The sequence below is a fragment of the Culex quinquefasciatus genome, chromosome 2 (assembly GCF_015732765.1).
Source record: "Culex quinquefasciatus strain JHB chromosome 2, VPISU_Cqui_1.0_pri_paternal, whole genome shotgun sequence".
Taxonomy (NCBI): domain Eukaryota; kingdom Metazoa; phylum Arthropoda; class Insecta; order Diptera; family Culicidae; genus Culex; species Culex quinquefasciatus.
Window position 1 is genome coordinate 19,726,424 of NC_051862.1, and position 26,349 is coordinate 19,752,772.

The 26,349-nt window shown below is 34.4% G+C and overlaps 1 protein-coding gene across 1 annotated transcript in view; it reads left to right on the forward strand.

Moving 5' to 3' along the window:
• The window catches only part of LOC6051490 (protein O-mannosyl-transferase Tmtc3), a 471,860-nt gene that overhangs the window by 80,668 nt on the left and 364,843 nt on the right, over positions 1-26,349 (forward strand). Inside the window, exon 2 of the mRNA XM_038251901.1 lies at positions 18,261-18,397. Coding sequence (XP_038107829.1) covers positions 18,261-18,397 — 137 coding nt within the window. The remainder of the gene's footprint in view (positions 1-18,260; positions 18,398-26,349) is intronic.

The window sequence follows — 26,349 nt, forward strand, 5'->3', positions numbered from 1 at the left end:
GAATGAACAGTTTGGCTTCCGAAAGGGACATAATACTGCTCATCAGCTTACGAGAGTAACTAAAATCATCAAGCAGAACAAGCTTGAGTCTAAATCAACTGCTATGGCTTTGTTGGATGTTGAGAAGGCTTTTGACAATGTTTGGCATGATGGTTTGATACATAAACTGTATTTATACGGTTTTCCAATGTATCTTATCAAAATTATCCAGCACTATCTTTCGGAGAGATCGTTCAAGGTTTTTCTGAATGGGATTGCTTCTGGATTATTCAACATTGATGCTGGGGTCCCCAAGGAAGTATTCTTGGCCCACTTCTGTACAATATTTTTACATCTGATTTGCCTACTCTTCCTGGTAATGGTGTGTTGTCACTTTTTGCTGATGACACTGCCGTTATTTATAAGGGTAAAATAACCAGATATTTAGTTGGCCGTCTTCAGAAGGGTCTTGACGTTCTTTCCGAATACTTTGGCGACTGGAAAATTCGCATAAATGCAGCCAAAACTCAAACCATCATTTTTCCACTTTCCAAATCGGCCAGATTTGCCCCAAAGGATGATGTTTTGATAAAAATGAATGATGTTTCGATACCCTGGTCAAAGGAAGTTGTCTATTTAGGTCTCATACTTGACTCGAAACTATTGTTTCGGCAGCATGTAGATAAAATATTGAACAAGTGCAGCATTCTCATCAGGTGTTTGTATCCTTTAATTAACAGAAAATCAAAGCTATCTTTGAAAAATAAGCTAGCAGTTTACAAACAAATAATTTACCCCGTTATTGAGTATGCAGTACCTGTTTGGGAGTGTTGCGCTAGAACTCATAAATTGAAGCTCCAGCGTGTCCAAAACAAGGTACTCAAAATGGTTTTGAATGTTCCTGGCTGGACAAGATCAAGTGAGGTTCATGAATTAGCAGAAGTAAAAATGTTGGATCAGAAGATTCAAGAAAAATGTTTGAAATTCAGGGAAAAATGTGCTATATCTGAATACCCCTTGATTCAAGGATTGGTTTAGTTTATGGTAAGATTAAGTTAGTTTTAGGTTAGGTTATGTTTTCTTTAATTTTTTTCCTCATTGTACCTAGTGTTACAAAAATGATAAATCATATACTTTTAAAGTTAAGAAAATGAACAGTGTTTAAATCACGAAAAGCAAACTAAAGCTGAAGAGCCACAGCTGACCACTTATTATGTAAACCAAATGTAATTATTATAAGAAAGATTCAATAAAGTATATTTAATTAATTAAAAAGAGTGAAATTCAAATTTCAGAAGAACTCAAAACATTGAAATTCTTAGCAAGATTAATTCAAAGAAAAATTGCAATCAAAACTGTATGTTTAACAAAGTGCAACAATCTTGCTCGACATTTCCCAGAATCTTCCCAAACACTCCACTCCGGCTGCCCCGGAAGTTTGCGCGCAGAATGTTCAGCTCATTGTCAAGCTTTTTCCTCCTCCCAGAACCTGGCCTCCGGCCAGGAACTTCCGTTCCGTTCGTTTTGGCAGCAGCAATCACAAGACCTCTCCCCCCTTTCCCCGAAAACCAGAAGGAAATGTCACCCCGAAAAGTTCAGATGTTCCGACCGCGATAGCCCCACGAGAGGTCCCCGGAGCAGCATGTTGTGGCCACGACGATAACGTCGCGCAAACAAGTTTCTGCTTCTTGGACTTGTTCGCAAAGCGGAAAAGTGTGCGCTATCGCTAGTTGGAAATCTGGGGGAAAAATTTACACTACCGCACCAAACCCCGTTTGCAGAATCCGGAGTTCGTTGGTGGCGCATTCGTTTGCGCCTCGGGCAAGATTTGTGGTGGCAGACTAATTTATGGGGTTGCACGCAGTGCTGCCAGGAGAAATTAGCTCGTCCCAGGATTAATAGTTCACCGATGGGATCAGATGTGCGCCCGAATTGCTGCAATCCCCAGTTCAAGGGTTGGTGGTGGCGCCCGGAAGTCAAATCAGTGCTCTGGAAAAGGTTCGGAAAAGTTCAAGAAGTGGGACGCAAAGTTATGGCCAAAATGGCGCCAAATTGAGGGAGCACACATGTAGAGTTAGAAGTCTCGCCTGGGCTGGAGACGAGATGTTTTAGAGAAGAGCAAATACAACACAATAAGTGTCAAAGACGAGACGACAACCGGGAAAGTGTGTGTGCCAAAGTGGGTCGGAATGCGATAATGGAACGACAGGCAGTGCTGCCAGATATGGTTGGGAAATGTGAATTTGAAAAAATGAGTCGCTTCCAGAAGTCTCAATTTTTGGAAATCGTCTTCAAGTTTAATTTAAGAATGCATACTTTTAGGGGTATTTCATGTTCAAAGCATGTTCTTCAAGGTAAGGTTACTATTACGGACTTCAAAGTCAACGCACCTAAAGTAAGACTAGTAACAAGTTGACAGTTTTTGGTGTTTATGATAGTGTGTTTGCTGTGTAAAATCGCTTTAATTTGCAGGTAAGTGGTGATTGTGATAGTGATTGGAAGCTGGTCGCTAGAGATAAGTACATCTGTCAATTCAGTCAACTTTCTCAAGTCTTCAGTTAGTCTACAGTTAGGGAATTTTCTGAGCTCCTTTAAGTACTCTTTTCATCACTTCAAACAAAGTCTTCTTTTCATCAACCTCCCCCTCTGACTTGCCTTGATTTGTATTGATTACATCGACCTTAATTCCTTGTTTTCCCCCTCGGCAAACTTTAATTCTTCATCGAAGGCAACACTTTCCCCAGCCATGGTGTAGCAAATGACAGGCAAGTACACTGCCATTACCCTACTCCTGCCTTCATCTCCATCGTCGTTGGTCTTCTTCAACGCCTCGTCGTCTTGCTCCATCATCATCGTCACGGAGCGCGTAACCAAGACCCAGAAGACGACGATGATGGTAAAATAACATATCAAGCTGCGTGACGCTAAGTAGACTCGCTCTCTCTCTCTCTGTCTCTCGCGGCAAACGGACGGCCAAGGATCAACTCTACAGCGGCGTAGCCAACATCTTGCCATCCTCCATCGGTCCTGAGAGGAAGGTTCTTGGAGGCAGCGGAAATCATCTCATTGTTAGTCGTTTCTTGGCACACGGTTTTGCCACGGTAGTTTATCTTCATCTTGGCCTGCAAGACTGTAGTGCGGAGAGTCTTGGGGTTGGAGCTAGTGTGACGAAGACAATCTTCCTAGGGGAGATGCGGAGAAACACCAGAGTCCAAAGACGGGGCAGGGCAAATTGAGAGCTGTGAAAGAATATGTAAATGTTGGGAACGTTTATTTGAGTTCTTTTTTCCCCCCTTTCCGGACGTGGATTTGCAGAAGAAAGGTCGAGGGGGGACGAGGCACAAAAAGGATTGTTTGTACGCAATTTAATCTATTTGCTCATTTGGAGAAAATTAGATGTCAAATCTGGTTTGGCACGTGGGGTGGCCTCCGGCCCTGAATAAAACAATAGTGCCGTTGTTGTTTTCCTTTGCAAATGAAGTCATTTCGTGTTCCAGATTTGACTATCTTGACGAGGTTTTTGTCTGACGAAAGAGGTTTTGGAGAGCGCTGCTCGCACTGATTGCAGATACTGAAGAGATAGCTCGTGACAATCGACACCTTTCGTTGACAAAGTTGGTGCAAGGTGCGATTGCACTTTCTTAGATTGTTTTAATTAAAATGGTTCATAGAATTACTACCAGGCTGTGCCCTTAAATAAGTGACCTTGTTTGTAAAAAAATCAGTAAAATATCTTGTACTAAGCCATCTATAAAATGATGAAACAGCTAACTTTCCAGCTAACAGACGCGGATTGCAATTGATTTTGTATTTTTGTATTTTTGTATTTTTGTATTTTTGTATTTTTGTATTTTTGTATTTTTGTATTTTTGTATTTTTGTATTTTTGTATTTTTGTATTTTTGTATTTTTGTATTTTTGTATTTTTGTATTTTTGTATTTTTGTATTTTTGTATTTTTGTATTTTTGTATTTTTGTATTTTTGTATGTTTGTATTTTTGTATTTTTGTATTTTTGTATTTTTGTATTTTTGTATTTTTGTATTTTTGTATTTTTGTATTTTTGTATTTTTGTATTTTTGTATTTTTGTATTTTTGTATTTTTGTATTTTTGTATTTTTGTATTTTTGTATTTTGTATTTTTGTATTTTTGTATTTTTGTATTTTTGTATTTTTGTATTTTTGTATTTTTGTATTTTTGTATTTTTGTATTTTTGTATTTTTGTATTTTTGTATTTCTGTATTTTTGTATTTTTGTATTTTTGTATTTTTGTATTTTTGTATTTTTGTATTTTTGTATTTTTGTATTTTTGTATTTTTGTATTTTTGTATTTTTGTATTTTTGTATTTTTGTATTTTTGTATTTTGTATTTTTGTATTTTTGTATTTTTGTATTTTTGTATTTTTGTATTTTTGTATTTTTGTATTTTTGTATTTTTGTATTTTTGTATTTTTGTATTTTTGTATTTTGTATTTTTGTATTTTTGTATTTTGTATTTTGTATTTTTGTATTTTTGTATTTTGTATTTTTGTATTTTTGTATTTTTGTATTTTTGTATTTTTGTATTTTTGTATTTTGTATTTTTGTATTTTTGTATTTTTGTATTTTGTATTTTGTATTTTTGTATTTTTGTATTTTTGTATTTTTGTATTTTTGTATTTTTGTATTTTTGTATTTTTGTATTTTTGTATTTTTGTATTTTTGTATTTTTGTATTTTTGTATTTTTGTATTTTTGTATTTTTGTATTTTTGTATTTTTGTATTTTGTATTTTTGTATTTTTGTATTTTTGTATTTTTGTATTTTTGTATTTTTGTATTTTTGTATTTTTGTATTTTTGTATTTTTGTATTTTTGTATTTTTGTATTTTTGTATTTTTGTATTTTTGTATTTTTGTAATTTAGTAATTTTATTTTTGTGTATTTGAATTTGAAACTATGAATGATATTGAAATTCTCAACGGTGCTTTTCAAAAATCATGCCAGTCGATTGAAACTTAATCAAATTTGCTGCAGCAATAAAACATTCTTTGCTTTATGCTCTCCTAACAAAAGCCAAAAGCAATTCCAGCCTCCGACAACAATAGCAGCATGGAAAAAACCTGACATGTCAGATCGGAATCTAATAATCAAATTCCCTCCCCGACTTATCTGCAACTGCCGCACTTTCCTCCAGTGTCGATTTTAGAATTCCAAAACTCAGCTTGAACGCACCTCCTCGAAGAAGCCCAACTGCTAGCAAAATTAAATTTTATGATTTATAATTCAACTCGACAAATACCTTTCTTCTAGAGCGATCTCTCCTACTGCTAATGCAGAAGTCATGTTCCGGGCTGCCAATTTCTGCTCCTGAAACCGATAAATTTCAAACTACACTAGAAACCTGAACACCGATCGGGTTGTGCCCAATTTTTCTGTCTCCTCGACAAAAGCGGAGATTAAAATTTGTACCTGGAAAAGTTGGGAGGGGGAAGAAACAGTCGTACAAGCCACGCTCCATCGAAGATGTTTGACAATTTCGGTGAGGTAGGCAGAATCCTGGGTTCTGGAGCATTCTGTGTGACATGTTTTTGCCGATATTTTCAGGACCAGGGCTGAGTAGACATGGCCCGATTCGATGTATCTTGTTTTGGCATTCTGGGACGACGACGATGGGACATACTCGATATCGGAAAAGGGTCCGAGCTGGTGCCACTTGTAAATGTTATGTAACGACGTTTGAAAGTTTCGGGCTGGAGAGGACGGACGGAGATTGGGTTTGATTAACCTCGTTTACGGTGCTGTGAGCTAGTTCTGAAAGGATGCAGCCGGGTACAAAATGAGAGCCCGGAAACGATAAGCCAATCTTGCCACCATCGATCTTAATTGAATTAGCAAACTTGACAATGTAGGGACTAACTGGGAATGGACCGACTGGAAGGTTGCACTATTTGGCAAAATTGGCTCAGCGTTCCAAATTTGGAATACCAAGTAACTTGACTGAATTTCACTGTTGACAGATTGACAGAACACTTTTTCACTCGCACTTTTCTTCAACCGGAACCAGGAGCACTCCCAAATCACAAAAATACAATCTAAATGTACTTACCTGCAGACATCAGCTCCAACTCGAACCCCACTTTTGGTATATCACCTCTGACGTCCGTACTTGAAGCGACGCAGTCGGCGTAACAAATCAGCTTCCATTTGTCTATCTTTAGGCGTATATCGCTGGCAAAAACTCGACTCGGTGGCGTGAACACCGGATTTATCATCGGATTAATCTGCTCAGCTCCCACGGCGGTGACGATCCTGACGATGCTCTTTTCGGGCGTCCCGGATTTCCCGGTTGCCTACCCATTAGGCGCATTACTCTTCCCTGGAGAGGGGACTCGCAAATGAGTGATGCGCGTTCGGCGTCGTTTTTCATCCGGGGATTTTCGCTTTGTTATCGTGTTGTGTTTTTTTCGAGGGGAAAATCTGCTGTTCTCAATTAGGATTCTGGGGAGGAACGCGAAGGAAACGCTCCCGGAATGCTCAAAATTCATCATTTATCATTGAAGGTTAAGAGGGAGCATTCTGGTGATGGCAGAACTTTGTGTGGCAGTGTTGCCAACTTTTTTGAACTATAAAATGTTGAAATTAAAAATTGCAAAAAATCAGAACTGAGAAAAAAAAGAAATTTTTCAAAGCCACCTGTACAACTAGACTGGCATCATTGGCATCATTTCCCGCAAAGTCACAAGTGGCTCTTTCCGCGAATTTCCTCCCTCCCTCGCAAAGATTCGTGCCTAATTTTCCACCCATCAGGAGACACAACACCGCGAACGTGATCGCCTCCGGGGTAGCGATAAAAATGAGGCGACCTTCTCGAGCGTTTTTTTTTTTTTTTGTTGTTGCTAGCTTTTAGCCTTGCAAATGCCTTGGAAATTTGATATTTTATTTATGACAGTGACCTACGGTTTTTGGTTTTTCGAGGTTGAGGTTTTTGTTTGGCGGGAGAAAGATGCGTTTATGTTTGTGGAAATGCCTCCGGGTGATGTTGATACTACCGGGTAGGATTACCGTCCGGGACACGTGCTCGTTTGTGGGTAGGATTTGAGCTTTTCTTATGCATGTGTTTTGAGCTAGGTTGGTTTTGTTACTAATTTTGTTTTCTTTTCGATTTAAAGCTTTTTTTGTTGAAAATGCACAAAAAAAAACTAATATCTATCTTAATAAGAGAAAAAAATGAAAAAGATTCTCACAACTCACGGCTCACGACCCACGATTCACGACTCACGACTCACGACTCACGACTCACGACTCACAACTCACGACTCACAACTCACGACTCACGACTCACGACTCACGACTCACGACTCACGACTCACGACTCATGACTCAAAACTCAAGACTAACAGAATGTCTGAAAAATTATGGATTTCCAAAAAATAATTATTAAAAAAAAAGGTACTAAAACAATTCTAATAAAAATTCCAGCCATCCACCCTTCTCTAAACCTTTAAACCTGTTAAAGTCTAATCAATAAGACATGCCTCTCCGGCACTTAATTCAGCTGTACGTCCTTTCCCCCCCCCTTTTCCACAACCAAACCTTTCAAAACCTCCCCCAAGGCAATTGAATGTTTCTCTGACCCTTTCAGAAGTAACTCATAATTTCCCAGAAATGGACGACGGTCTAACCCCAACTCTTTCATCATCACAGAACTCACCTGGCTATGAGAGCTTTAAATTTATCTCGACCTTGAAACTTCTCAATTGGAAGGGTCAGCTACCAAGTAGAGCCTGAAGGCATGAAGAAAAAAGTTCTTTCTTCCTCAAAAGAAAATGAAGACAAAAAATGATTCATAAAACTATTTATAAAAAGAGATGAAAATCGATATCGATATCCGGCGGGCACCTTGGGAATAAGGTAAAGCTTGATAGAGAAGAGTCTGCCGTTTTTTCCCCTCCCCCTTGCCATTGATTGAACTTTTCTATTCACGACCTGAACGAGAAGGAGAGCAAAATCCGGGATAAAAAGACTGTCTCTTTTGGCTGACCTGATTTTTCTGCCCGAAGGAAACCGAGCATAAAACTGGAAAGTAATCTAATAGATAATAACGAGAGTCAGGACTGTTGAAACAGACTGTTGAAACAGAACTGTGGGGTGAGTTTGAAAAGATTTGACAAAATTTCAGAATTCCTTCTAATAAAAATACAAAATATAAGAGTTGACAAAACAAGTTTAACAAATTTAACAAATTTACCAAATTTAACAAATTTAACAAATTTAACAAATTTATCAAATTTATCAAATTTATCAAATGTAACAAATTTAACAAATTTCACAAATTTAACAAATTTAACAAATTTAACAAATTTAACAAATTTAACAAATTTAACAAATTTAACAAATTTAACAAATTTAACAAAATTAACAAATTTAACAAATTTAACAAATTTAACAAATTTAACAAATTTAACAAATTTAACAAATTTAACAAATTTAACAATTTTAACAAATTTAACAAATTTAACAAATTTAACAAATTTAACAAATTTAACAAATTTAACAAATTTAACAAATTTAACAAATTTAAAAAATTTAACAAATTTAACAAATTTAACAAATTTAAAAAATTTAACAAATTTAACAAATTTAACAAATTTAACAAATGTAACAAATTTAACAAATTTAACAAATTCAACAAATTTAACAAATTTAATAAATTTAGCAAATTTAACAAATTTAACAAATTTAACCAATTTAGCAAATTTAACAAATTTAACAAATTTAACCAATTTAACAAATTTAACAAATGTAACAAATTTAACTAATTTAATAAATTTAACAAATTTAACAAAATTAACAAATTGAACAAATTGAAAAAAATTAATAAACTGAACAAATTTAATAAATTGAACAAATTTAATAAATAAAACAAATTTTACAAATTTAACAAATTTAACAGATTTAAAAAATTTAACAAAATTGACAAAATTTACCAAATTTACATGATTGACAAAATTGACAAAATTGACAAAATTGACAAAATTGACAAAATTGACAAAATTGACAAAATTTGCAAAATTGACAAAATTGACAAAATTTGCAAAATTGACAAAATTGACAAAATTGACAAAATTGACAAAATTGACAAAATTGACAAAATTGACAAAATTGACAAAATTGACAAAATTGACAAAATTGACAAAATTGACAAAATTGACAAAATTGACAAAATTGACAAAATTGACAAAATTGACAAAATTGACAAAATTGACAAAATTGACAAAATTGACAAAATTGACAAAATTGACAAAATTGACAAAATTGACAAAATTGACAAAATTGACAAAATTGACAAAATTGACAAAATTGACAAAATTGACAAAATTGACAAAATTGACAAAATTGACAAAATTGACAAAATTGACAAAATTGACAAAATTGACAAAATTGACAAAATTGACAAAATTGACAAAATTGACAAAATTGACAAAATTGACAAAATTGACAAAATTGACAAAATTGACAAAATTGACAAAATTGACAAAATTGACAAAATTGACAAAATTGACAAAATTGACAAAATTGACAAAATTGACAAAATTGACAAAATTGACAAAATTGACAAAATTGACAAAATTGACAAAATTGACAAAATTGACAAAATTGACAAAATTGACAAAATTGACAAAATTGACAAAATTGACAAAATTGGCAAAATTGACAAAATTGACAAAATTGACATAATTGACAAAATTGACAAAATTGACAGAATTGACAAAATTGACAAAATTGACAAAATTGACAAAATTGACAAAATTGACAAAATTGACAAAATTGACAAAATTGACAAAATTGACAAAATTGACAAAATTGACAAAATTGACAAAATTGACAAAATTGACAAAATTGACAAAATTGACAAAATTGACAAAATTGACAAAATTGACAAAATTGACACAATTGACAAAATTCACAAAATTGACAAAATTGACAAAATTGACAAAATTGACAAAATTGACAAAATTGACAAAATTGACAAAATTGACAAAATTGACAAAATTGACAAAATTGACAAAATTGACAAAATTGACAAAATTGACAAAATTGACAAAATTGACAAAATTGACAAAATTGACAAAATTGACAAAATTGACAAAATTGACAAAATTGACAAAATTGACAAAATTGACAAAATTGACAAAATTGACAAAATTGACAAAATTGACAAAATTGACAAAATTGACAAAATTGACAAAATTGACAAAATTGACAAAATTGACAAAATTGACAAAATTGACAAAATTGACAAAATTCACAAAATTGACAAAATTGACAAAATTGACAAAATTGACAAAATTGAAAAAATTGACAAAATTGACAAAATTGACAAAATTGACAAAATTGACAAAATTGACAAAATTGACAAAATTGACAAAATTGACAAAATTGACAAAATTGACAAAATTGACAAAATTGACAAAATTGACAAAATTGACAAAATTGACAAAATTGACAAAATTGACAAAATTGACAAAATTGACAAAATTGACAAAATTGACAAAATTGACAAAATTGACAAAATTGACAAAATTGACAAAATTGACAAAATTGACAAAATTGACAAAATTGACAAAATTGACAAAATTGACAAAATTGACAAAATTGACAAAATTGACAAAATTGACAAAATTGACAAAATTGACAAAATTGACAAAATTGACAAAATTGACAAAATTGACAAAATTGACAAAATTGACAAAATTGACAAAATTGACAAAATTGACAAAATTGACAAAAATGACACGCAAACTTAACATAAAACACAAATTCCAAACCCTCAATATCGCACAGTTCACCACAGAAGAACAACCAATTCGAAATCCGAACACAGAAGCCGGTTCCCCGGATTCACCAGAAGAGTCAATTTCAAAGCACGACCGTCGGATCCTTTTCCTAACGCAAGTCCGAGGGACGGGGCAAACCCGGATAATCGAATTGTCGCTTCGAATCCCGCCGCCAACGAGGTCCTCGAGGCTAGACTAGGGAAGACGGCGGCGGTGGGAGGAGGAAAGATTGAGTTAAAAAGTGTCTTTCCAAGCAAAGTCCGAGGCCAGCTTCAAGCCGGTCCTGCTCTGATTGGGCCTGTGTGGAAAAATCAAAACAAAACATTCGACAGAGTGACAGCCGGGATTTGCCAGGGGTTTGTTTGAAATCGATGAGGCTTTGGGATTTGGAGAAGCCATTTGACGGTGAAGTGACGGACATTTATGAAGGTCGGACGTCATTCACGGGACATTATGGATGACTCTCAGCTGAGGGGAATGATAAAGAGTGCTGTCAGATCAATGTTTTGAAACGGACGGAAACTGAAATGAACGGTCAACGGAATGAAGTTTCTTATATGTATTCAAAGAAGCTTCAAATTTGGCACTTGTTGTTTATAAAATGTAGAGTACCGAAATGCAGGGTTGCCAGACCATCATTCTTTGTGACTCTTCTAAAAGTAATACAAATTTATGTTATTCAATGTTGTACAACATTATGCTTAAAAAAGTCATTTTCACAGTAATATTCGACATCCAATTAAAAAAAAAATGAAATTTACTTGAGTTCGCACAATGCTGCCAGATAATCAATTTCGTCTCAACTCATTTGTCAGAATGTCCTTGCGGCGCCCTTTAAACAATTAACCCAGCTTGGGTTAGTTTTGCCGTCACTCGAATCAGTTTGAATGTCATTTCCAATTAATATCGTCCACAGTTTTCCAGTTTTTCCACCTTTCCAACTCCACCCCAACCAAGTCTCCAAGGAAGGATTGTCGTCGTCCGTGCGGGGAAGGACCCACGAGAGAATTGCCGTCGTTGGGGCACCACTCGAAGCGAAACGAAATGTCGTGTGTCGTTCGTTGGAGGAAAAACTAAACTAAATAAGCAAGCACACCGACACACACACCATTTCTCGAAAGAGACCATATCAACCCCGCTGAAAACGGAAGAAAACACGACGACGATGAAAACAAAGTGGAAAGCTTTTTCCCTCTTTCCCCCCTTGTTCTGCAAATGTCTTTCCACGTGTTTGTTTCGACCATAATGAGGAAAAGTTTTAATTAAGTTATAAATTATTATTATTTTTATTATCCTTGGTGAGGAGTGTTATTATCCTTGGCCACACACACACACACGAGCGAGCGAGTTCAACTAAGGCAGGACCTGCTCCACAAAGGGGCGGTTCACCTTTGCTTCGCTTGTGGTTCACTTCCGGGCTGCTCTCCCCCCTTGGATTGGGAAGGAATGTTTGAAAGTTTTCCCACTTGAAATTTGCAGGCGAAAGTAGAGGTGACGCTATTTTTGTCCAAATGACCAAAAATGTAAAAATGACCAAAAATGCCCAAATGACCAAATATGTCAAAATGACCAATAATGTCCAAATGACAAAAAATGTCCAAATGACCAAAAATGTTCAAATGACAAAAAAACTTCAAATGACCAAAAATGTCAAAACGTCTAAAAATGCTAAAATGTTAAAAAATGTGCAAATGTTCAAAAATGTGCAAATGACCAAAATTGTCCAAATGACCAAAAATGTCAAAATGTTCAAAAATGTCCAAATGACCAAGAATGTCAAAATGTTCAAAAATGTCCAAATGACCAAAAATGTCCAATTGACCAAAAATGTCCAATTGACCAAAAATGTCCTAATGACCAAAAATGTCCAAATGACCAAGAATGTCAAAATGTTCAAAAATGTTCAAATGACAAAAAAAAATTCAAATGACCAAAAATGTACAAATGACTAAAAATGCCAAAAGGTTAAGAAATGTCCAAATGTTCCAAAATGTGCAAATGACCAAAATTTCAAATGTCCAAAAATGTCTAAATATCCAGAAATGTCCAAATGTCCAAAAATTTCAAAATGACCAAAAATGTCAAAATGTTCAAAAATGTCCAAATGACCAAGAATGTCAAAATGTTCAAAAATGTCCAAATGACCAAAAATGTCCAATTGACCAAAAATGTCCTAATGACCAAAAATGTCCAAATGACCAAGAATGTCAAAATGTTCAAAAATGTTCAAATTACAAAAAAAAAAATCAAATGACCAAAAATGTACAAATGACTAAAAATGCCAAAAGGTTAAGAAATGTCCAAATGTTCCAAAATGTGCAAATGACCAAAATGTCAAAATGACCAAAAATGTCAATATGTTCAAAAATGCCCAAATGACCAAAAATGTCAAAATATTCAAAAATGTCCAAATGACCAAAAATGTTCAAATGACCAAAAATGTCCAAATGACCAAAAATGTCAAAATGTCCATATGACCAAAAGTGTCCAATTGACCAAAAATGTCCAATTGACCAAAAATGTGCAAATGACCAAAAATGTCCAAATGACCAAAAATGTTGATATGACCAACAATGTCGAAATGATCAAAAATGTCCAAAGGACAAAAACGGTCTAAATGACCAAAAATGTCAAAATGTTCAAAAATGTTCAAATGATCAAAAGTGTCAAAATAATTAAAAATGTTCAAATGATCAAGCGTGTCAAAATAATTAAAAATATACAAATGACCACAAATGGAAATCTTCTGCTAGGACATCTTAAGTTATTGTTGCATCTTCAGATTGTATAACATCTTCGGACATTGGGACATCTATATTGAAATATCTTCAGCTGCTGAGACATCTTTAACTATTTGGATACCTATAGATATTGGGACAACCTCAGATACTGGGACATCTTCAGATATTGAGACATTTTCAAATGCTGGGACAAATTCAGATATTGGGATATCTTCAGCAGCTGGGACAAATCCAGATATTGAGACATTTTCAGATATTGGTACATCTTCAAATACTGGGACAACTTCAGATATTGAGACATCTTCAAACATCTTCAGAAATTTCTTAGGTATTTGGATATTTACAACTTCAAATACTGGGACAACCCCAGATATTGGGATATCTTTAGAAATTGGGACATATTCAGAAATTGAGACATCTTCAAATGCTGAGACAACTTCAGATATTAGTTTTTTTCCAGATATTGGGACATCTTGAGATATTTAGACATCTTCAGCTATTTGGATATTTTATGATATTGCAACCTCAGACACTGTAAGATCTTAAGATATTGGGACATCTTCAAATGTTAGGACAACTTCTGATATTGGGATAGCTTCTGATATTGGGATAGCTTCAGCAGCTGGGACAACTCTAGATATTGGGATACTTTAGATACTCGGACAACCTCAGACATTTGAACATTTTCAGTTATTGGGACATCTTCAAATGCTGGGACAACTTCAGATATTGGTGCTTTTCCAGGTATTGGGACATCTTCAGATATTAGAATGACTCAATATATTGAGACAACTTTAGATATTGGGACATCTTCAGATGCTGGGACATCTTCAGCTATTTGAATATTTTTAAATATTGTAACCTCAGACACTGGGAGTTCTTAAGAATATGGGACATCTTCAAATGCTGAGACAACTTCTGATATTGAGATAGCTTCAGCAGCTGGGACAACTCTAGATATTTTGACATATTTAGATATTAGAACAACTTGAGTTATTGATTCATCTTTAGATATTTGGACTTTTTCAGAGAATGGGACATCTTCAGATTTCGAGACGTCTTCTAATATTGTGACATGACAAAATGTCTGAAAATTATGTCAATATTTAAAGAAATCATGAATTTAAGGATGAATATAATTTGAACATTATTAAAATAATAATATCTAATTCCAGTAATGCCATTGAAAAGGGATCTTTTCTGCAATCAACCCATTTGTCCCAACCAACCTGCAACGTCCACACAGGGTGGTTCCACGTCACTTCCAATCGCATTAGCCGTCCACGCGGTCGCAACTTTCAACGTCCAAGACGGTGATGGTCCGTTTGTATTAATGTTTATGGGTCACACAATTCACTGTGGCATGCTGCTTTTCCCAGCCATTTTCCCAACGCAAGTAGTGTGTTATTTATTTCCCTCCATGTTAAAGCCATCGTCGTCGTCGTCGTGTTTGATTCGTTTATGTAACACAAAGATGGGGGAAAAGTCATGGTGACGAGAGAAGCCATTTGGAGGAAAAAGTTTGAAAATGCTGGAAAGTCTGCGAAATTGTTGCAATTTTTTGGAAGCCCCAAAGTGGAAATATAAACATTCTTAAAGTAAGCTTTCAATTACGGACTTCAATATGGTGGTTCTATAATGCTACTTAAAGTTTGAACCCAGTGGTTTGTTAAAGTGGCTCTTCAAGTACGGACTTCAAAACCATGCTACCAGGCAATGATTTTGGAAAAAAATGAAGTGTTAGTGATTGTGATTGTGGTTCCAGCGTGTTTCAAACAGTAAGTATTTCTGTCAATTCAGTCAAATCTGTCAACTTGAACAACTTTGTCAACTCGACTAAAGTCATTGACAAAGTTGTGTAATTCCCTAGCAAATCAGACACCCCAAACCTGAATCTGATGGCATGTGTTAGTGTGTGTGTTCGTCCTTTTCGTGGAAATTTATTTCCTGGCATTCCGTCTCACACACGCACACACATCGACATGCCATGCTTTCAGGGTCCTTGTTTCCCTTCCGGCTGTTGCGCGAGCGCTCCATCCTTTCCTTTTTTTCCCCCGTTCTCAAGAGGTACGGTGGAAAGCTGCAAGCTGGTCTTGGTCGGGAAATTTTCACCCCGGAGTTTGCGGTGCAAATTGTGGAAAATCTTGTCACGCTAGGCGGCGCTGAGTGGCGGAAAATGTTGTTCACGGGCTCGGGTAAATGTTTACATGTTGAAACTTTGCTTCAAGCTGCCTCGGTGGCTTTCAAAATTGGAAAAGTCTGTGCTCTAGTTGAACGTTGAAGAGGGGGAAAAACAAAACTTTGGAGAACCCAATTTAAGCAATACCAATATCGATGAAAATCTGCCAACCATGCAAATCAAATAAGATTAGTTGCCTGATCCCAAGGTCAATCGCAGCGCAGGATTGGCAGCAGTAAAACTTTTTCTCCTCTCACACTAATTAATAGCTTTTTTCGATGAAAAAACCGCAAGAGAGGAAGGGAAGTTCCCTCCTTGCCCACTTCTAACATGTAATCTATCATTTCCTGCCAATTCCCACTGGAGCTGAGGATCTGGTAATCGAATGAATAAGCTGAAAACTTTTGTTTCGTCTCGGTTGAAGGGGAGGAAAAGTTTTTCCTCCCCAACTTTGGGATCAGCTCATTGATTGAGCTTTTCCACTCCCCGGTGGCGATTGGGAAAGGAAAATAATTAATCTGAACTTTGAGAGCAGCAGCAAGAGGCTGTTGACGACTGTATGTGTGTATGATTTTTGGAAAACATTTGAGCAAACGGATTGAGAAGTCTGAAAAGTAGTTTTGTGAAGTGGGTAATCGTGACATTAATGACTCTAATCAAAATCTGATGGAGTCATAAAGCGATTAAAATTAAATTTTCGTTGAAAATATCATAAAATCATAAAATCATAATATCATAAAATCATAAAATCATAAAATCATAAAATCATAAAATCATAAAATCATAAAATCATAAAATCATAAAATCATAAAATCATAAAATCATAAAATCATAAAATCATAAAATCATAAAATCATAAAATCATAAAATCATAAAATCATAAAATCATAAAATCATAAAATCATAAAATCATAAAATCATAAAATCATAAAATCATAAAATCATAAAATCATAAAATCATAAAATCATAAAATCATAAAATCATAAAATCATAAAATCATAAAATCATAAAATCATAAAATCATAAAATCATAAAATCATAAAATCATAAAATCATAAAATCATAAAATCATAAAATCATAAAATCATAAAATCATAAAATCATAAAATCATAAAATCATAAAATCATAAAATCATAAATTCATAAAATCATAAAATCATAAAATCATAAAATCATAAAATCATAAAATCATAAAATCATAAAATCATAAAATCATAAAATCATAAAATCATAAAATCATAAAATCATAAAATCATAAAATCATAAAATCATAAAATCATAAAATCATAAAATCATAAAATCATAAAATCATAAAATCATAAAATCATAAAATCATAAAATCATAAAATCATAAAATCATAAAATCATAAAATCATAAAATCATAAAATCATAAAATCATAAAATCATAAAATCATAAAATCATAAAATCATAAAATCATAAAATCATAAAATCATAAAATCATAAAATCATAAAATCATAAAATCATAAAATCATAAAATCATAAAATCATAAAATCATAAAATCATAAAATCATAAAATCATAAAATCATAAAATCATAAAATCATTAAATCATTAAATCATTAAATCATAAAATCATAAAATCATAAAATCATAAAATCATAAAATCATTAAATCATTAAATCATTAAATCATTAAATCATTGAATCATAAAATCATAAAATCAGAAAATCAGAAAATCATAAAATCATAAAATAATAATTTTTCAATATTTTCATTTTTTTGAGTATCTTCAATGCTTACCTGAATTCACATTTTTAAAAATGGAAGAAGCTGCAATTTCGCCGGAAGCTACTTTATTAATTACAAATTTCATCATCCTCTCATCCTGGAAATTGCACGGTATCGCCAAAAGCCATTCCACGGTTTTCTTTCGCAAAAGATCACCGCGAGCTTAATTCTCGACCATCGACAGGAAGCTGTAATTCCGTCATCTTATCCAAACCGTGTTGCCCTGGAAACCAGCACCAGAACACAAGAAAAGTTAATTATTATTTGCCTCCAGGGTGCTCCTGCTGAAATGCTGCTGCTGGACGTGACGCTTGGCTTGATGAGATCGTTGGTCAGGTTGACTTTCGGTCCAATTTCAGCCAAAAATATCATAATCCTCGTACCACCTACAACAACAACAGCAAAAAGAGTGGTGTGCAATAAAAAGCTATTCTCGTGTGGATTATTATTGTCGTTTTCCACTTTTCCGAGGCTTTTCCGAGCGAGGATATTATCTCCGTATCGAAGGAATTATCCTCTCGGGGTCTCGTCCACCGCAATATTACTGGCTCGTAAAAAAGAAGGCCCCTTGGTTTTCCCGGTTTTATTGCCCCTGGCCACCACAAGACCCAAAAGCGGCAAAAGGCGCCCACGATGATCAGTTTTTTGGCGGGTCGGATATAAATTATTCTCAAGCGATTTATTAATTTTAGTTTTCCCTGCGCAACACGTACACACCGTAACCACCCACAGCCAAAATAAAATCGGAAGTAAGCTCAATTTTTCCTTTTCTCTGTCTGTATTTTTTCCAGGAACAAAGCCATAAATCATACCGGCCCCTGTGTGTGCTGACGTTCCGGTGGAACTATCTGCTGCACGGGTTGGAGCCGGCCGGGTACCACCTGGTCAACATGCTGCTCCACACCGTCGTCTCGCTCATGTACTTTCGGTGAGTATTTTTTGAAACATTATATTATTCCAGATTTTTCAGGATTATAAGTTTTTTTTAACTTTTCTAATTTATTGCAATGATGTTGAAAAATATAACCAAAAAATTGCTCATAAATACATTTTTTTTCATGATTGTTTTTAACGAGTTCGGCAAACAATTAATTTAGGGTCTGTATGCACATCATACCACAAACAGCAAATCATTACATAATCCAACTATTTTGTTAAACTTTTGAAAAAAAAAAATAACATTGCATACCGTCTTCCTACTGAGTTTTTGAATTACTCTAATTCAGTTAAAAACAGCCTTTTACTAGTGAGCAATTCCAGCCCAAAACAGGATTTTTTTAGGTACTTTTTTCTCGACCCTCTCCGATTTCAATGAAACTTTGTAGACATGTTATCCTAGGCCTATAAAAGCCATTTTTGTGTATATGGCGCCAGTAATACTGGAAAAGCAAATGTTAATAAATGACAAGAAGAGTGCTAGGCGTCATCTAACCTAAGGCACTCTCCAGGATCCCTTCGAAAGATTGGATGCGCTAGGGTCTGATTAGATTAGATTAGATGGCGCCAGTAATACTGGATAATGAAATTTTAGAAGGGCGTACGTGTTTTCAATATTTTTGTGTTTCGTAATTTAAATATTGCTGTATCTCGAAGCCGTTGCATCGTATCAAAAAGTGGTCTGAGACAAACTTGTAGGAAATTTGACGGGCTTTCCGAAAAAAATACACTGAAAGAAAAAAGCACTCCACTTTTATGAGATTTTTTGATTTATAAGTTTAAAAGTCAAATTTGAAGGTGAGCCCACGATTTTTTTCGCTCAATTATTTTGTGGAAATAGCCTAAGATGTTACAAAAACTCACAAAAAATGCAGGATGGAGCAACTCACCTAAAAAAATACAAAAATCATTTACTGAAACTGTTTTTTCAAAAGTGCTCTAAACGTCAAAATTTTCAAAAACCGAACACGAGAGTCGATTCTCCAGACAATTGTACATAAAAGTCTCCATATTGACCATTGTCCTAAGTCCAATCCTTGTGAAGTTACAGCGGTTTTAAAAATAAAAATGTTGAAAAAATAGGGTTTTTGATGGTTTTTGGCAATTTCTATATGACAGACTTGATTTTTCAGTCTCGAAAATATTTTTACCGGAAAGCTCGTCCAATTTCCAATAATTTTGTCTTTGACCCCATTTCAATTGGATGCATGGGCTTGCAGATATAAGCTAAAATGGTTTTTATTTGATTTTATTATTCCCAAATTCGGTTTCATCCTTAAATTTTTTTTAATTTTTTTCAAACTTAAAGAAATGCATATTTTGATTGAATTAAACAAAAAATTCACTATGAAATCAAACTTTATTCAAATTTTAGTTTTTTTTTTTTTTTTACCAGACTGAAACTTTTTTTCGCAGGCCCAAAAACGCCATATCGAATCATATTTTTTTTCATATTAATATTTTTTTGCTGATTTTTAAAATTATTATTTTGTTATTTAAAACAATAATGGGATGCCATGGTTTAAGAGAATGTTTAAATAGGCAAAAAATCATTTTTTTAAATAATGATATTTTAAAAAAACGAAGAAGGAACACCCAAAGTTAAAGAACGAGGGGATAGTCCTCACGAAAAGAAACGTGAGGAAAATACTATTTTGCGTGAGTAAAGTCCTCTCGCGTGTTCATTCGTTCATTGGAACAGTTCATCCTATTGAGTGGCTTATGTGGACAAATGACCGCCACTTAGTTACCAAGCCATAGTGGCCCATACGGCAAAGGCACAGTTCAATATGCCGAAGGTCTTGGGTTCGAGTCTCGGTACCGGTACTTTTTTTTTGTTAGATGAACTTTTTTTGAAGATGAACCATGAGTAAAGTACTCTCGGTAATTTCGGGATTTATCCCCTCCGTCCGCACACAGTACCATTTTACTACTGAATCGTGCTCTTTATCCTCTCGTATGCCGATACCCAGTTCTGGGTGAATAAACAAAAATTTTGACATAATTTTTAATGCAAAATCATATGTGCAATCAAAAAGTACTCAAGTGAAATATTAACATATTGCGCCGTTGTCAAGTTGAAGCCATTTTAAGATAATTTTTAAGGAATTATCCGAAGGCCTCGGAAAAATTTCATTTCGTATCATCAAAACTTCGGATAATCGAATCAAGAAAAAAATTGTCTTATTTAAGATTGTTGAGCTTAAATATGACCCCGAAACTAGAATTATTAATTTCAAGATGGTGGCCAATATGGCGGTGCCGAAATATTGAACAAATGAATTTCATTATTTATTACAACAATCAACTATTCAAATTTGACTAAAATGAGGTCACGAAACTCAAAATTTATGTCAAAGAAAAAAAAGAGAAAAAGCGAAAATATATTTTTTGTTTTTGTGATTTGATTATCCGAGGCCCTATACAAAACTTCGGATAATCTTTTTTTTTCTAAAAATCTTTTTATTTGCTCAAAATTAAATATTTACAAAAGTAAATAAATGGGGTTCATTACATCATTATCCTGTAGTATCTTGGCTGCTGCTGCTCTTTTTTCAGTATTAATTCATCTCGGTCGTCCCAGTATTTCGCAAATTCTTCGTCTATTATTAGCTTCCCTTTCTCGAATCGGAATGGTTTCTTATCACTTGGATAAGACGGTGGTCCCTCGTTTGTGTATGCTGCAAACAAAGTTAAAGAACGAGGGGATAGTCCTCGCGAAAAGAAACGTGAGGAAAGTGCTATATTGCGAGAGTATAGTCCTCTAGCGTGTTCATTCGTTCATCGGAACAGTTCATCCTATGAGTGGCTTATATGTATATGTTCTTGGTAACCCACTTACTCGTGACTCTTTTGTCAAGGATTTAGGCGTGTTGTTGGATTCGAAGCTTTCTTTTAAAAACCACATTTCCTATTTGTGCTCGAAGGCTTCTAAACAGCTAGGAATGATTTTTAGAATGACCAAATATTTTCGCGACGTCAATTGCCTAAAAATTCTCTATCTTTCCTTAGTTCGCTCCACCCTAGAGTACGGTTCAGTTGTGTGGGCTCCATATTATCATAATGACATTGGACGAATCGAAGCGATTCAACGTAAATTTACAAGATTTGCTTTAAGACATCTTGGTGAGTGTCCAAATTACGAAACTCGTTGCTCTATGCTCCACCTTGATCCTTTGAGTGTTCGTAGAGAAGCTGCTAAAGCCTTTTTTGTTGCTGACCTTTTCCGATCAAACATCAACTGTCCTTTTCTTACGAGTGAACTGAACGTCAACATTAGACGCCGGGTGCTTCGCTCACACTCTTTTCTCGTTATACCTGGAGCCCGTACAAATTATGCCTTCAATGAACCTGTTTCTAGTATGTGCAGGGTTTTGAACGTTGTTACCCTTTTTCGATTTCCATTTGTCTCGTCCCCGTCTGAAGCATGATATTTTTAATTTTCTCAGGGAAGCATATGTGTTTTGACAAAGGTTTAGACCGGTTTATTTTTAGTTAGTTTTATTTATTTATTTATTTATTTATTTATTTATTTTTTACATTGTGCTAGTTTAGTTTGTTAGCTTAAGTTTGATTGTATATATCCTCTATGTCATTTGGATTGTAAAATCTGTTGATAATAAAAAAATAAGAGGTTTTGTGCCTATTTGAGAAGGACCCATCGGTAGGCGTTCCACTCAAACGGGCTTTTCCCTCATATAAAACATAAAACATAAAACATATGGACAAACGACCGCCACTTAGTCACCGAACCATGGTGGCCCAAACGGCAAAGGCACGGTTCAATATGCCGAAGGTCTTGAGTTCGAGTCTCGGTACTGGTACTTTATTTTTTTTGATAGATGAACTTTTTTGGAAAATGAACCATGAGTAAAGTACTCTCGGTAATTTCGGGATTTATCCTCTCAGTCCGCACACAGTACCATTTTACTACCGAATCGTGCTCTTTATTCTTTCGTATGCCGATGCTCAGTTCTGGGTGTAGTTTTGGAGTTACTTGTTGTTTGTCTTCCACTCTTGAGCCACCAGACAACGATCATTGGTGCGCTGGAAGTGGGGACGCGAAGTCGTGATTATTCAGGTTAATTTTTTGGTGTGCTTTTGTGTCGCTGTTCGTATGGGATGAGTGATTGTGCTAATCGAATAATAGCATCATTGGTGCGCTGGAAGTGGGGACGCGAAATCGTGAATATTCAGGTTAATTTTTTGGTGTGCTTTTGTGTCGCTGTTCGTATGGGATGAGTGATTGTGCTAATCGAATAATAGCATCATTGGTGCGCTGGAAGTGGGGACGCGAAGTCGTGATTATTCAGGTTAATTTTTGGTGTGCTTTTTTATCGCTGTTCGTATGGGATGAGTGATTGTGCTAATCGAATAATAGCATCATTGGTGCGCTGGAAGTGGGGACGCGAAGTCGTGATTATTCAGGTTAATTTTTTGGTGTGCTTTTGTGTCGCTGTTCGTATGGGATGAGTGATTGTGCTAATCGAATAATAGCATCATTGGTGCGCTGGAAGTGGGGACGCGAAATCGTGAATATTCAGGTTAATTTTTTGGTGTGCTTTTGTGTCGCTGTTCGTATCGGATGAGTGATTGTGCTAATCGAATAATAGCATCATTGGTGCGCTGGAAGTGGGGACGCGAAATCGTGAATATTCAGGTTAATTTTTTGGTGTGCTTTTGTGTCGCTGTTCGTATCGGATGAGTGATTGTGCTAATCGAATAATAGCATCATTGGTGCGCTGGAAGTGGGGACGCGAAATCGTGATTATGCAGGTTATTTTTTGTGTGTGCTTTTATGTCGCTGTTCGTTAGGGGTGAGTGATTGTGGTGATCGAATAATAGCATGACTTACTGAATTATTTGTGTCTTGAGCGTAATTTTCGTTGAGTAATTGGTGTTTTTTTGTGATTTTTTTTTTTTGAGATCTTAATTAATTGTTTCGTGATTTTCAAAGCCCTTCCTATATCATCGTTGATCGGAAGGCACGGCGTCGGGTAAATTGTGTATAATGTTTTGAATAAGGTTTTATTTTGAATGGTGAAAAAGCCATTTCTATATAATGATCGAAAGACGCACTGACATTTTGGATTAATTAATAGTGGAGTGAAATAATTGTGTGTGAGTGACTTTGTGTGTTAACCAAAAGACCTTCCCATAGCATCGTTGCTCGGAAGGCTCGCCGACGGGTCTGTTATGAAAGTCCTCCCCATAGCATCGTAGCTCGGGAGGCATCGAAAAGCCAATACCTTATCCTACTAACCCAAAAATAATAATCACGTGATGCTTGAAGGAGATGCTGTGGATTCAACGGTCTCAAGCGGTATCAACAAGTATATAGCGAAAAACTGTGTGCTTGATGAGTCTGCAACTTCAACTATCGGACTAACATTCCTCCCTTTCGTTGAACTGCAGGCTTCTTGGGAGGGCGCCGGTATTGACTAATAAAGTAGAGATCTTCAGAGGTTAAACAGTGAACGGATGGTTGGCTCCCACTGATCATTTTTGATTCATTGTTTAACTTCAGCTGATCTGTCAATAACGGAGTAGCAGCTCATTGGCAGTCAACCATGCTCATGCTCACTCTTGAGCCACCAGACAACGGTTTGTCTGGCTGCTGGGAAGGTGTCAAACACTCTACTAATACACTCGCGAATGAGCTAGCCTTTTTTGACGAGTTGGTTGGATTCTCTAGCACTTTTCCTCGATACTTACAATTTGCCTTTAAATGATCCTTTGAACCACACACGAAACATTTATCACTCAACCATTCGTAGTAAATCCTTGTGTTTAATCCCTGAATCCTAACCTGAGCTGGTATCGCATCGATCACCTCCATAAACACTCCACGAACACCACTCCAAATTGGGAATCCAGTTTCCGCACCGTATCGCTCCCGATTCAGCTGTTGAACATTTCCGTATTTTTCCAGAACCTCCTTAATCCGATCATCCTCAACCTCCGGTGGTAATCCGAAAATACGAACATATTTCGATACGCCTCCAGCATCCGCTACCGTAACATCCGCCGCTGTTCCATCACTGTACGAAAACGTGGTTTCCCATGGTGTCGATTTCTGGAAAAGTCAGGGAAAACCTGGAATTGTCAGGGAATTTTATTTGACCTGGAAAAGTCAGGGAAAGTCAGGGAATTTTTAGCTGGGTCAGGGAAATTCGATGATCTTAAAAATATTACAACAAAATTTCATTTCTTTTTGAAAATTTGCCCTTGATGATGTATTTGAATGTATTCCAGGTATATATAACATTGAAGTTTGGAGCATCCTAGAGCTCGGTACAGACCTTCAAAGTATGGCAATTTTTCGAAAAATCGTCCCCGGCAAAAAAGATATGTGTCGCACCTCGCGACGCCCGATACGCCATTTGTTTTTGCTGGGAACAATTTTTCGAAAAAATGCTAAACTTTGAAGGTCTGTACCAAGCTCCAGGGTGCTCCAAACTTCAATGTTATATATACCAAAAGATGCGCAAGGATCTGGCTACACGCCAGTGATGTTTTTGGCAAACGCATTGGTGGCTAAAATGCCTCAAAAATTGTCATTTTTGAACAAATCTTTTTTTACGGGTTAAATCCCATTTAAAATTGAAGGGCGAAGCGCCAGCTCCTGTTACGTCCAATCAAGCTCATATTTGGGATTTGGGCTCTAGATGCCCACCGGAACAAACCCCTGAATGCCCGCCAAAAAGTCATTTTTGTTACACTCTAATAAAGATTCTAAATTTTGAAAATTCTGAATTTCTGATATTTTGGAATTGGTGATTTCTTATTTTTTTCAAATTTTTATTCTAAAATTCTAAAAAAATTGCAAGGTTAGAAAATTTTCCAAAATTTCTATTTAATATTCGTTTTCTAAATTTGTATTTTTCTCAGAATTAAAATGAAATATGATTTAAAATGGATCCAAAGTAATCTAATTTTGTGTATTCTAAAATGTAAGCAAAATAGTGATGGTGAAATGGAATTAAAAATTAAATTCAAGAATTACAGAAATAAAACAAAAATTTATGGAATAAACAGGGTTGTTACGGACGGCGTGAATTTGGCGCGGATTTCGCGCGGTAGCAATTTTAATTTAAAAAAATTATTAAGAGAGATATAATTACTTTCAACTTATAAAAAAAAATCAAAGATATCAATATTCAAAAATAAAAAATTAAATAAAAACAATCAAGAGATCAAAAAATAAATATTATTTTTAAAATCTTGAATTCTTAAATTCTTAAATGCTTAAATTCTTAAATTCTTAAATGCTTAAATTCTTAAATTCTTAAATTCTTCAATTCTTAAATTCTTAAATTCTTAAATTCTTAAATTCTTAAATTCTTAAATTCTTAAATTCTTAAATTCTTAAATTCTTAAATTCTTAAATTCTTAAATTCTTAAATTCTTAAATTCTTAAATTCTTAAATTCTTAAATTCTTAAATTCTTAAATTCTTAAATTCTTAAATTCTTAAATTCTTAAATTCTTAAATTCTTAAATTCTTAAATTCTTAAATTCTTAAATTCTTAAATTCTTAAATTCTTAAATTCTTAAATTCTTAAATTCTTAAATTCTTAAATTCTTAAATTCTTAAATTCTTAAATTCTTAAATTCTTAAATTCTTAAATTCTTAAATTCTTAAATTCTTAAATTCTTAAATTCTTAAATTCTTAAATTCTTAAATTCTTAAATTCTTAAATTCTTAAATTCTTAAATTCTTAAATTCTTAAATTCTTAAATTCTTAAATTCTTAAATTCTTAAATTCTTAAATTCTTAAATTCTTAAATTCTTAAATTCTTAAATTCTTAAATTCTTAAATTCTTAAATTCTTAAATTCTTAAATTCTTAAATTCTTAAATTCTTAAATTCTTAAATTCTTAAATTCTTAAATTCTTAAATTCTTAAATTCTTAAATTCTTAAATTCTTAAATTCTTAAATTC